Raw genomic sequence first — 14300 nt, forward strand, 5'->3', positions numbered from 1 at the left:
CCAGCCTTCAATTAAACAAAGTCACATGTAACAACCCCAAACCTCGAACTCCCTACCCCAGCCTTTAATTAAACAGTCACATGTAACCACCCCAAACCTCGAACTGCCTACCCCAGCCTTCAATTAAACAAAGTCACATCTAACCACCCCAAACCTCGAACTCCGTACCCCAGCCTTCAATTAAACAAAGTCACATGTAACCACCCCAAACCTCGAACTCACTACCCCAGCCTTCAATTAAACAAAGTCACATGTAACCACCCCAAACCTCGAACTCCCTGCCCCAGCCTTCAATTAAACAAAGTCACATTTAACCACACCAAACCTCAAGCTCCCTACCCCAGCTTTCAATTAAACAAAGTCACATCTAACCCCCCCAAACCTCGAATTCCCTACCCCAGCCTTCAACTAAACAGTCACATGTAACCACCCCAAACCTCGAACTCACTACCCCAGCCTTCAATTAAACAAAGTCACATGTAACAACCCCAAACCTCGAACTCCCTACCCCAGTCTTCAATTAAACAGTCACATGTAACCACCCCAATCCTCGAACTCCCTACCCCAGCCTTCAATTAAACAAAATCACATCTAACCACCCCAAACCTCGAACTCCGTACCCCAGCCTTCAATTAAACAAAGTCACATCTAACCACCCCAAACCTCGAACTCCGTACCCCAGCCTTCAATTAAACAAAGTCACATGTAACCACCCCAAACCTCGAACTCCCTACACCAGCCTTCAATTAAACAAAGTCACATTTAACCACCCAAAACCTCGAATTCCCTACCCCAGCCTTCAATTAAACAGGCACATGTTACCACCCGAAACCTCGAACTCCCTACCACAGCCTTCAATTAAACAGTCACATGTAACCACCACAAACCTCGAACTCCCTACCCCAGCCTTCAATTAGACAAAGTCACATTTAACCACCCCAAACCTCGAGCTCCCTACCCCAGCCTTCAATTAAACAAAATCACATCTAACCACCCCAAACCTCGAACTCCGTACCCCAACCTTCAATTAAACAAAGTCACATTTAACCACACCAAACCTCAAGCTCCCTACCCCAGCTTTCAATTAAACAAAGTCACATCTAACCACCCCAAACCCCGAATTCCCTACCCCAGCCTTCAATTAAACAGGCACATGTTACCACCCGAAACCTCGAACTCCCTACCACAGCCTTCAATTAAACAGTCACATGTAACCACCCGAAACCTCGAACTCCCTACCACAGCCTTCAATTAAACAGTCACATGTAACCACCACAAACCTCGAACTCCCTACCCCAGCCTTCAATTAAACAACCCCAGCCTTCAATTAAACAAAGTCACATTGAACCACCCCAAACCTCGAATTCCCTACCCCAGCCTTCAACTAAACAGTCACATGTAACCACCCCAAACCTCGAACTCCCTTCCCCAGCCTTCAATTAAACAAAGTCACATTTAACCACACCAAACCTCAAGCTCCCTACCCCAGCTTTCAATTAAACAAAGTCACATCTAACCTCCCCAAACCTCGAATTCCCTACCCCAGCCTTCAACTAAACAGTCACATGTAACCACCCCAAACCTCGAACTCCCTCCCCCAGCCTTCAATTAAACAAAGTCACATTTAACCACACCAAACCTCAAGCTCCCTACCCCAGCTTTCAATTAAACAAAGTCACATCTAACCCCCCCAAACCTCGAATTCCCTCCCCCAGCCTTCAATTAAACAGTCACATGTAACCACCACAAACCTCGAACTCCCTACCCCAGCCTTCAATTAAACAACCCCAGCCTTCAATTAAACAAAGTCACATTGAACCACCCCAAACCTCGAATTCCCTACCCCAGCCTTCAATTAAACAAGAAGCCCATAGGGCCTGTATCGCTCACCTGGATATCTAAGCAATCATGGCAGAATATTCTCCAAATGAGATCCATGGGAATATGCCAGACCCCAAGGCCAATCCTTGTAGCATATACATCTGTATTCAATTTTTCATGCCCAGCAATTTATGTATTAACAACCCCAAACCTCGAACTCCCTCCCCCAGCCTTCAATTAGATAAAGTCACATTTAACCACCAAAAAATTCTCTTCCCCATTCTTCAATAAAACCAAGTATCACCCCAGCCTTCAATTAAACAAGAAGCCCATAGGGCCTGTATCGCTCACCTGGATATCTAAGCCAGCCTTTAATTAAACAGTCACATGTAACCACCCGAAACCTCGAACTCCCTAACAGAGCCTTCCATTAGACAAAGTAACATTTTACCACCCCAAACCTCGAATTCCCTACCCCAGCCCTCACTTAAACAATCACAAATAAACACACCAAACCTCGAACTCCCTCCCCCAGCCTTCAATTAGCCAAAGTCACATTTAACCAAGCCTTCAATTAAACAAGAAGCCGATAGGGCCTGTATCGCTCACCTGGATATCTAAGCAATCATGGCAAAATATTCTCCAAATGAGATCCAAGGGAATATGCCAGACCCTAAGGCCAATCCTTGTAGCATATATATCTGTATTCAATTTTTCATGCCCAGCAATTTGTGTATGGTTATGGGGTGGGGCTCTCAACTGTTTCCAAGTTGTGACTCAGAACCTAGGTCCCTACGGTTGTGGCCAGACCCCAGGATCAATTCAAATATCATGACTGCATTTGTCTCTTTTTACCCAGCATTTGTATATATAGTTTTGGGGTGGGGATCTTAACCATTTCGAAGTTATGACCCAGGGGTTAAGTCTCCAAGGGTGGAGCAGTCCCCAAGGCCATCCTGGAAGCATATGTGCATTCATCTCTTTATACTCAGCAATTGTATATGTGGTTATATGGTGGGGATCTCAACCATTTCCAGGCAATACACTTTTTTTGGCCCCACCCCTTAGCCTGGGGGGTCAGCCCCACCATTTGTGCAATTTTGAATCCCCACCACCTAGGGATGCTTCCAGTCTAATATGGTTGATATCCATCACTTGGTTCCAGAGAAGAAGTCGCTTAAAGCAATATAGCCAAATAACCCTTTTTGGCCCCGCCCCTCAGCCCCCTGGGAGGCCAGCCCCACCATTTGTACAATTTTGAATCCCCACCACCTAGGGATGCTTCCAGTCAAATTTAGTTAAATTCCAATCAGTGGTTAAGAAGAAGAAGTCGCTTAAAGCAGTTTAGCCAAAGTGCCCCCTTTTGGCCCCGACCCTCAGCCCCCTGGGGGGTCAGCCCCACCATTTGTGCAATTTTGAATCCCCACCACCTAGGGATGCTTCCAGTCAAATTTAGTTAAATTCCAATCAGTGGTTAAGAAGAAGAAGTCGTTAAAAGAAATTGTTGACGGACGGACGACGGGCGGACGGACGACGGACGCCACGGTTTGGCATAAGCTCACCTTGGTCCTTTGGACCAGGTGAGCTAACAAAGTCACATTTAACCACCAAAAAATTCTCTTCCCCATTCTTCAATAAAACCAAGTATCATTTACCCATCCCAAACCTCTCAGCCACGCGAACACATTTTACATTGTCTTCAATATAATTAAAATTACCGAATCAGCTACTGATTTTGTTCAATTTACCTACATGGGCGAAGGATAATACAGCAACAATTTGGTCGAATTCTGTTCAGTACGTTGAGGAAGAAATGTCGTCAGGCAATTTGACCCCTTTTGCATCCGCTCATCCAACCCCTTAGTAGGAAGAACTTCTATATTTGCACACCCTTCGATCACAATAAGCTAAAGATGTATTAAGACAATCTGGTTGAAATCTGCTCTGTCACTTGTGAAAAAGGTGTCGTTTAAAGCAAATCAATCATTTTAATTCCACCCTTAGCTAATAATATTGGATAGTCAGTCATTTTATTTGTACAGTCTTGATCCATATGGGCAAAGGATGCTAATACTGACATTAGGTTGGAATATACATGTTGTTTTGAAGGTGTCATTGAATGAAAATGTTAACAGATGAAAAGAGACAATGACAGACAAATGAAGTTCAGGTGAGCTCACACTATTTTAACACTTCATCAAATTGAACGTGGCAAAACAAAAACTACTGCTTTTGAAAACATATTTATTTTCAACTTTTAGATTTATAACAGAGAAAATATATATGTTATATACATGTATAATTGGTCATTTTATCATCCTCTCAGAAATTACCCAAGAATATTTCAATATAAACCTATGAACTACAACCAAAATACAAACCNCCCCCCACCCCCAAGAATCTATTTTAATCACAGCTCATTTAGACACCTCAAAAATTCTCATAACTGCAAAGGACTGTTAAGATAGACACAGTACTCGCATCAACCAGTATATAGCCACTGTATAATACACGTATGGGAAAACAGGTACTCATTTTCATTGACACTCCTTTTTTACTTGGTAAAATCAGTAACTATTTCATCTGTGACATTATGCAAAATCACTATAATTTAGTACTCTAGCACCTTAAATATAGTGTTTATAGATAGGTCATTGGATTCACATATGAATTACTGCAGCTTCTTCTGTGGTGGAAAGTCCCATACCTTCTCATACAATATACAAGCCTTGAGAGTTACTTTTATCTTAAATATTTATCATTTCATCTAAATTCGTTCAAAGACAATTGTATATTTGTTGGTTGCAGGCCTCTCCGGACAGTTACAATATTTTCAAATCATTCTGAAGTGATATTGCAAAAAATTATTAATATAACAAATATCATGACCAAAAATGCAGTAAATAAGCTCTACAATGTATGATCAACAGGTTCACAGAGGATTTTTTTAAGTAAATAACAATGAATATATTTCTTTCATATATAGTTTTGCTATAGTATATAAGTAAGCAAATTCAAGGCATAAAAAAGCAGCACAAATTGGAATTTTTCATTGTAGTAGAGCACTGGGACTTTCTATCTGAATCTATTGCAATAACAGTGTTCCCTCAAAACCCGACCAACACCGGGGTACCACCACCATCACTGTGGTTATTTATCTTTCTATTGTATGGCAAAGTGACATGAATTTAACTTGTGTGTAGACAAACATATTATCTAAGAAGGTCCCATAGACATGCTATTATTGCTTTAATAGTTCAAATTTATTACTGTATATGTGTTGTAATCTGGTAAATTAAAACATGTGCATCCCATATAAGTGATCAGCTTGCTCCCAGAAATTCTGAGTGGAACAACAAAGTTGGACAAAACCATGTCAGCCATAACAAAACATGTTGTACGTGCGGTATTATTGCTCCTACATTATTATTGCACAGTATGGAATGTTGAACTTGAAAGCTTGCTTGTGAGATTAGTTTCCTGAAGTTTATGGAGGAAACATAACTATGTATACACACATATCTACTTTTGCATGTGTGGTGGATGGTGTTACTTTTAAACTGTAATACAATCAAGTTGTTGTCGTTCAGTAACCCTGCCTCCCTTACTAAAAAATATTATGTACAGCTACATGGCAATTAATAAGACACTAGTGTTGAAAATATGCTAAAACTTTTTTTTTTTTAAAGTCAAAAGAGCTAGTATCAAATTTCACATAACAACCATATTAGATCATGAACACTTTTTTGTAATTTTATATTTTTAGAAAAAATTGCATGTTCCTGGAAATATATAATTTGGACCCAGGATAATTCCAGGTTAACAGTGTCTTATTTCAGTTTATCAGAAGTAGCTGATGGGGTCATCCTGTGTCTTCTCTTCTTGAAAACTAATAAGAGATGGTTCCTCTCCTGTGTGAGGTAATGGCTTGAACACTCTGATATGGATGTACTTGTCGTCTTCCACGGCAATCTGTCAAAATGATAAAAATAAATCTGTCAAAATACAACATAAATTAATATTATAAGCCAGTATGGATATAAAAACCATCACTTCACAAATGTTACATGACAAAAAAAAATGTGTGATGGTATGAGCGATTAAAAGTGTTAAAATCAAGCTGTGCTAGCAATTTGACTGTCAGGGTCAAACTGTGATCAATCTCAACAGGTAATAGACATTGTAGAATTGGCTATCAGGCTGGGTGACTTCACCTTTTAGTTTTTAAATTGTTTGCATTGGGAGTTGAACACCTTTTGGAGGTAGTTCACTGCCTAAGCTTTGTTCATGCTGATGCAAGAGCTACCTTCCATTTGTAATTCTAGTTAAAAGGATAAAAAAAAATGGCCAATAAGCACTTTTTCCTTGCCAAAAATATTTTCATTTTTCGTATTCATATTTGCAATAGATTATTTTAATTAAAGGTTCATTGATTTGAGTTCCAATTGAAATTTCAATAGAAATATTTAACAATAATATGCTTATACATGTAGCTGTCATTGATATCCCTGTTGTACACAAACCATGATTACATGGATACCAAAGTTACTATGAAGTATATATAATATAAAATAATGAATGGTCCAGGTATAGAGTATTCATATTGCTTTACTCCTTTAGGAATTGTTCAAACTAAATATATAAAGCAATCATTCAATCAGGAATAAGTATTATACCAGAAGTTAAATTTTGAATATTTATTTTAATAAATATAATTTGTGTAGCAATTATTCTAACCAAGATATTAACTTTTTTTAACAGTATATGTAGATTTGACCATTTCTTCTCAACCAAGTCACTGAAACTATGTGTCCATCAATCCGATGCTCCATCAGTAAACATGCACTGGTCACTGAAACTATGTGTCCATCAATCCGATGCTCCGTCAGTAAACATGCACTGAATAATGCAACCCTAGCAGCATTATTGATGCAAGTGTTATCCACATAGCACTTACAGGTTAATATTGAAAGAAAGATTTTTAAAGTTACAGTCACTGAAATGAAAAATGTAGGTCAAATTCAGCATATTCCCACCCTTGCTGCAACATTGGTGCCATTTTTATTCATGAAGCACTTTTTTGTGTTTTGCCTTACCTGCATCATATACACAGGTATTCATGGAGCACTTATACTTTAACTCTGAAATATGTTCTCAATGTGCAAAAACTGATGGACAAACTCTGTTTCTAAATACTTTATATTCCTCAACAAGCCATTCAAATTGATTGTCTCGCCTGTGCCCCGCTTTGACTATCAATGCACATATTAGAGAAACTAACTTAAACACAAAAACTTAATGTTGATGGAGATGCTGACAAAGTCAATGCACCATGAAAGGTAAGCCGCATCCACCATTTGATGCGTGGGTGGAGATGTATCTATGGTCAGAGTTTGGTTGGTCTACTTATACTTTAAGTGAAACAATGTTATACATTGTACGCAAAAATTTAATGTTGTTGAGAGGAGGATTATTAGTAGGTTTATTCAATTTTTCTGATCTTATATCTCAGTATAAGACAAGAATTACGCAAAATTATATGTCTCGCCGTTACGGGCGCTTTGTATTTTCACACACAGTTTATTCTTATAGCATTTTAAAATATATTCCATCAGAGAGGAGAATCTTTATAACAATGCGGTAAGCTGCGAATATAGGTTTTACCACTGGACTTGATGAGTAAGACAGCATTTTCTGGAAAAAAAATAAAGTGGTACCGGTACATATATTCCGCTTTTTTTCACATGCATACATGAAAACTGTGATAGATGCATTCATGGGGCATTCATGGGTGTAGCTATTATGCACTGGTAAATATATGCAATGTAATGTTTCTGAAAGAAAACATGTTTCATTACTGTAAATACTTGAGGTGTGTATAAAAATCAAACTAAATCTGACCATTACTAAATAAATTACATTGCATGTCCAATTGACCAATTCTAAAAATTAACCAAAATTCTAAGTTTTCTACCCAAGAATGGAGCTAAGCATTTCAAATCTCTGTTTCTGACCTGCAATGAGTTGTACACCGCATTACCTACTGAGCTAAAAACAAAAATTTAACATTAGCTGGCCAAAAACACAAAAATTCCCCCAAAAATTGATATGGTCATTTGAGCAAGAAACCTGTATTACATATTGAAGTACTGTGTATACTGAAGGTTTGTATAAAATTGGAAGTAAATCTGACAATTATTAAAGAAGTTATGTTCAATTCTTAAATTCACCAAATATTCTGTTTTCTGCCAAAACAAATGTTGTGGTCATCTCAGCAAATACCCGTATTATATTAAAGTACTGTGTATACTGAAAGTGTGTATGAAATTGGAAGCAAATCTGACAATTTTTAAAGAAGTTATGTCCAATTCTCAAAATCACCCAAAATTCTTTATTTTTGGTCCAAAATATGTAAAAAAAAAAAGAAAAAAAAAGAAAAAAAAAAAACACTTTGACTTCATAGTATATGAAAGGTAGACTCCAAAAGAACCTTCATGCAAAACTTCAACAACACAATGCCATTATTAACTGATTAAGAAGCATATAACGAAAACTTAACGTTGAGCTAAACGCAATGTTAGACCCTGTCGTCGCCGGAAAAGCAACACCTTAGTCTCACTTTCGCTCCTCCGTCACGGCGAGACAAGTATATATGAGAGTTACCCCCCTTCTTATTGAAGAGATCCACTTGTTATACCCGATTAGAAAAAGGCATTGCTGTGTGCTACTCAATTACAGGCAAACTTTCCTCCAATAAATTATCTTTTGTCCTTGTACAGTATCAATGTTATCCAAGCTTTAAGCTTCATCATAATCAAAACATTATTGCACAAAAACTTTTGATCAATCAAAAAGGAAAATGCTAATGAGTTATAACCATGGACTTAACTTTTAACACGTTTGAAACTTATTACATGAAAACAAAAATTGGGTGGAAGGATACGTGAACAGACAATCAAAAACAAACTAATAACTATCTCTGGAACAAATATACTCTAGATCTAAAATCTTTTTTTTTTTTCAAATTTTTACATTAGTATACAGTACAGTTACAATATATACAAAACATGAAATAAAACAAACATACATAAAGACACACGTCACACTCATTCATTATCATACAATTGCAAATACCAATACAATTATCAGAAAGGAAGGGCAGGATTGTTGAAAATTTGTATTACATTTTGAATTTCTCTGTAAGCTAGCTGTCAGTGTAAGCGTAATCAATATTTACATTTACTCAATTCAACAGTTATATGAATAAATTGATAAGTTACTTATGGTAAATCAGTCGTAATTTCAAGTTTGGGTGTTTCAAAAAAAAGTTTTGCCATTTGGCCCATTCTCTTTGAAACTGGTCTTAGTAGCTTTCTCCCTTACTTCTAGCAATGTATTTTTGAGTTGTATATGTATCTTTTAGTGTAATTTTCAGGGCAATAATGCAGAGTTCATTCTTGGGGCACCTTGATCTATAGGTATATAGTTTTATTGTAAAGATGATCATATTATCCACTTTTCTGTTTATTCCATTCGGACGATATGTACCAAAAAAGAAAAGATTTCTTATTATTTTATTTTTTTACTAAGCACATTATAAAAATCTTTTGTACCTTTCTGTTTTTTAACAAATATTTGTAATTTTCTTGGAATAAAAGGATAGTCTATTTTTGGATGGGTCAAGCTCCACCGACTGCAAAGCTCCTTTAATTTATAGCTGTAACAATTCCATGATATTTTAAGAAATTTGCTCTAACACCATATATTTCTCTTAATTCAAAAAAACTGAAGAAGTTGTTGTTATCCTTTTTTAAGTCATTAACTAGAACACTGACAGGTCAGTAAGGGCCCTGTCTTGTGGCAATATAACCCCCATAATCATCAAGAAGCAATCTGCCCATATAGCTGAGCTTGACACTTCAAAAAGAATCGCAAGGAAGCAAAATATACATTTTACATGTACTATGATGTGAGTCTTGTTTCCTTCCACCTCCATATTTGCTGGGCTAACAGAAATGTAAATACCGGCACAATACTCATTTGTTAGCTTTGATTTGTTTTATTTCACCTTATATACCTCCTCCATCAGGAGCCAGGGTCAAAGTCAGAGATCCACTTTGTCATTGACCTTTGGACCCAAATGACCTCGATCATTAACCCAGTGATCCTGATCTTTGGTCAGTTGACTTATTCTTTAATTCCGACCAACTTTGCTTCTTAATATCATAACAAAATGTTTATCAGTGAAAAATACAAAAATTGACCTTGACCCTTTGGACCCCGTAACCTGGACCTTAGGTCAGTTGACTCTGTGTTAAGTTCTGAACAACATTGCTTCATAATGTCCTAACAAAATGTTCATCAGGGAAAAGGTACAAAATTTAACCTTCACCTTTGGTGACCTTGACCATTGGTCAATTGACTCCTTGTTTAATTCTGAGCAGCATTGCTTCAAAGTATCACAGTGAAATGTTCACCAGTGAAAAAAAGTTTTTAAAAAACTTGACCTTTGACCCAATGACCCTGACCTTTGGTCAGTTGACTCCTTGTTTTATTCTGATCAGCATTGCTTCATCATCTCATAACAAAATATTCATCAGTGAAAAGATGCAAAATTTGACCTTGACCCCTGACCCGATTATATTGACCTTTCGTCAGTTGACACCTTGTTCAATTATGATCAACTTTGCTTCATAAAGTCATAAAAAAATGTTTATCAGTGAAAAGATGTAAAATTTGTCCTTGACCTTTGAACCTGATTACCTTGACCTTTGACTTTTTATCACAATGTGTATTTTTGTGGACTGAACATCTTGACCAAGTTTCATGTACATCGGTAAATAAATACCAAAGGTATCAGCCAAGAACAAAATTTGTGGATGGGGAGACAGACAGAAAGACAGACAGACAGAGTGATTACTATAGGGCACCTGTATCTCCGATACGGGGCCCTTACTACTACATTACTCCCTTCCTATACCAATTTTTATATGAAACACTATTATTATCTATTTGGATTTTTTCGTTAAACCATATAGGCATGTCAGAGATCTAGATCTGTTTTGTATCTGTATATTTTTCATCAAGAACAGTAAGATTTTTCCATGTAAGAAAGATATCTTTCCAGAAAAGATTTTTACAGTTATTATGACAAAAGGAAATGTAGTCTGATCCACAATTTACAAGAAGGTTTTAGATCTAAAATCTTGATAACAAATCCTGATTTTAAAATAGGCCAGCTATGTACAAGAATTCCACAGGAGTGGATGTGTCGCCTTCTCAGTGCTTTTAGTGAGAAAAGTGTTTTGGCTTGAGTTATTGCGTATTTACAAGCACAACATGAGGCCCTGAGGGGCCTTAATAGCCCACCGGGTATTTTATTTTCAATTCAAAACCTGTTAAGTTCCATACAGGTTTATCAAAGGAGTACAAGAAAGAAGAACTACATGTAAATCTGTTTTGGTGGGTAAAACACCAAGAAAATGAGTTTCCAACATGTATTTCAAGTCATAACTCAACTAAATATATAATTTGCTATTCATTTGAATGAGGTAAGTCCTTTTTGTTTGTTGACAGTGTTTCAAAAAATGAAAATGACTGGTATAAATATGCATACTGTGTTTTGTTTTCTTTGAAGTACCTGTTTACCTCAGACTAAACATGTGTACATAATAGCACACAACAATCCAATGTATACAGGAAATGTTCACCTCTTACACAAGGTTTCAAAGTAATGTGTAGTGATGTAATCACTTGTAAACATATAAAAAAAATGTATAATTAGACAGCTGCTAGGACTGTTATTATGATCGCAGTGAAAAGGGTTCCACAATGACTTTGGTTAATGTCATTGTCAAAGAGGTATACGTAACAACTAACAATTTGTGTCAACATTCTGGTGGCTATAGTTCAAATTCAATATCCAGTCTTTGAATCAATAATGTTGTGCTTTATATTGCTTATTTACAAGTACAAGCAAACTTAACATTTTCCCACCACTAAGAGTATATTATTTCAAAGATGGAGGACCTTGCAATCGACAATCACTTTGAAAATATAAACAACCTTAAAAATAAGTTGTACAAATATCACAGTCAAAACTGCTTTGAAATTCATGAGATTCCATAATAAAACTCAAAAACAGCCACAGCTTATTTTTGAGAATGTATATGTATGGCATTTGTTTTTTGTCTGTTTTGCTTATACCTACATCGTGTTGTTTTGTAAAACTACATGGTTCAGTCAAAAACTATTCACCTTTTACACAAACCTTTCAAAGCATTGTAAAGTTAAGTAATCACTGATACATCAAGCTGTTTTTTCATGCGCTTATTAAAATGTGTTCTGTTTTATATAACTTATGTGGGATATATAAACCACCAACCTTCATAAAGTAGTTGACTCCGGCTACCATCTGAGTTTTGTACTGAACCACTTTAAACTGGGGAAAAACCTTCCCAATTTTTGTCTGGACCTCTCCTCTAATCTAAAAAACAAATAAAACATTTCATATACTAACAATCTTACACAAATTACAATAATTAATTCAGAATTCAAACTGTACCTTCAAATGCCATCTTTCATCTTTCCTAACAAAAATAAATACATGAAATTCAAATATTTCAGTCAAGATGCAGACGCCACATCCAGTGAAGTCTATATATCATAGTAGTGTTCATGGTGGCACATCTATGCTACAGTTTGGGATTGCACAATGCACCAAAGTAACAGTGTATTCAGCACATCAATATTGTGCATACATCGTGTGCATACTGTCCACACATTGTGCGCACATAGTTCGCACAACTGTCCAATTAAACAAATGATTGTTCTGTTGTGCGATAAAACACACACATTTATATGTGTGATATGAGAGAGCAGTCGATCAATGTTACGGAATGAAAAAAAGTCTGGCTAAAACATGGCAACATACTTAAATGAGGAAAGATATAAGCTTAAATATATCTACCAAGCTATACAATCACAGTTTTTCATCAGGTACACACCATGTGCACATATAACGACTAACGTTGTGAGATCCCACAACTGTATAGCCTTTTGTTTGGTCTATTTCATAGGACTTTATATAATAATTTAAATCAAGCTGAGTATATGAGTGTCTAATCGCGGCGCCATTGCAGCAGTTATTACATTTTACATATTAATAGGATTCAAGTCAAAATACATTAATAAAACGCAACTAATAATGCCTAATGCAGTTGTCCACTTCATTAGTTTATTAGTGTATACGTATCTATCGATAAAATGTATCAACTAGCTGCTGGTGAGTTTAAGAATGGTGTAAAAGAGACAGCATTGATCGAATGCACGATCAAAATCAAAAGGGCATTTTTCTGGGTGATTGTGATGACGTCACAAATGTTGCTGTGTGACGTCATTCAGGTTTGTTTACAATAATGTTTATAGACATTTCAGCCAAATCGTCTTCTCCAGTGGTGCTCGTCGGTATTTTGATACATGTGTATTTTGACAAATTGTTACTGAAACCCTTACTAATGTGACGAATTGCAAATTGCCTGCACTAACGTTAAGTCTACTTGTAATAAAAGCTCTACATTTGTGTAGCTTCTAATCTGAATATTGGAATGTGGGGCTATTAACTTAATACTGACTCGGGAACACATCACGAGTTCAACGTCCCGCATATCATTAGGCCTATCATAAGCTTACCTGATCGGCGATGTTTTGAGTTTCCTCATCAGCGCTTTTAACCTCGCTTTGGCCTCCGACCATCATATTCTCGGCTACACAGAAACAAATTATAACAAAAAAACAAAAGAGAACAGAAATCGTGTGTGTGGCCTGCATATGAAGCACATACACATGTAAAGGACAGAAACAATCCGTCTGATGCGTCAAAAACCTGTGACTTAAAACCGGAAATAAATAAACCGTTAAGGGGCATAACCCCGGTGGCGGTGCAAAGAATCGTCGAAACGGGACCGAAATGAAATGTATACGGTTATTCCAAGCGAATTAAATACATAAAATACAGGTTTTTCAGAATAAACAAGTTCAAATGGCGGCTTTGATGTGTGAGGGTTATTTCTATCATGACAAATTAAAACACGAACTCCGTTTTTTTTTCTTTGGACAATTTCAAAAAAGTTTTCAGAAATTAATTAGATTATTTGATAATATTTCTAACCAGGAAATTAAATTGAGGTTGTTACAAAACTTGCAAAGTTTCATAATTTAGCTCTGAAAGTACAGGTTAAAATGGCGGCTTTGACGTGTGAGGATTTTTTTCTTTCTTAGCACATTAAAACACGAACTCCTTTCTAATTCATTATTTAATTTCAAAAACATCTTCAGATATTTATTCAAAACATAATATTTCTAGCCAGCTTTTTCAAATGAGGTTTTTACAACACTTTCAAACTCGCGTGATTTACCCCCAAATACCCCTCGGTTTCACGTGAGTTGCCAATCTCTGTATTATACGTCTCTGTTAAACT

At 36.5% G+C, this 14300-nt stretch overlaps 1 protein-coding gene across 1 annotated transcript; it reads right to left on the bottom strand.

Annotated features, from left to right (window-relative positions):
* Nucleotides 1-4438: 4438 nt before the first annotated feature.
* On the bottom strand, nucleotides 4439-13733 carry LOC110453286 (cystatin-B-like). Its single transcript, XM_021502173.1, has 3 exons — nucleotides 13513-13733; nucleotides 12206-12307; nucleotides 4439-5793 (listed from the first exon to the last, which is right to left on the bottom strand). The coding sequence occupies exons 1-3, from the start codon at nucleotides 13648-13650 to the stop codon at nucleotides 5665-5667; spliced, it is 369 nt and encodes a 122-aa protein (XP_021357848.1). The 5' UTR covers nucleotides 13651-13733; the 3' UTR covers nucleotides 4439-5664.
* Nucleotides 13734-14300: the final 567 nt, after the last annotated feature.

The sequence above is a fragment of the Mizuhopecten yessoensis genome, unplaced genomic scaffold, assembly GCF_002113885.1.
Source record: "Mizuhopecten yessoensis strain PY_sf001 unplaced genomic scaffold, ASM211388v2 scaffold7251, whole genome shotgun sequence".
NCBI classification, from domain to species: domain Eukaryota; kingdom Metazoa; phylum Mollusca; class Bivalvia; order Pectinida; family Pectinidae; genus Mizuhopecten; species Mizuhopecten yessoensis.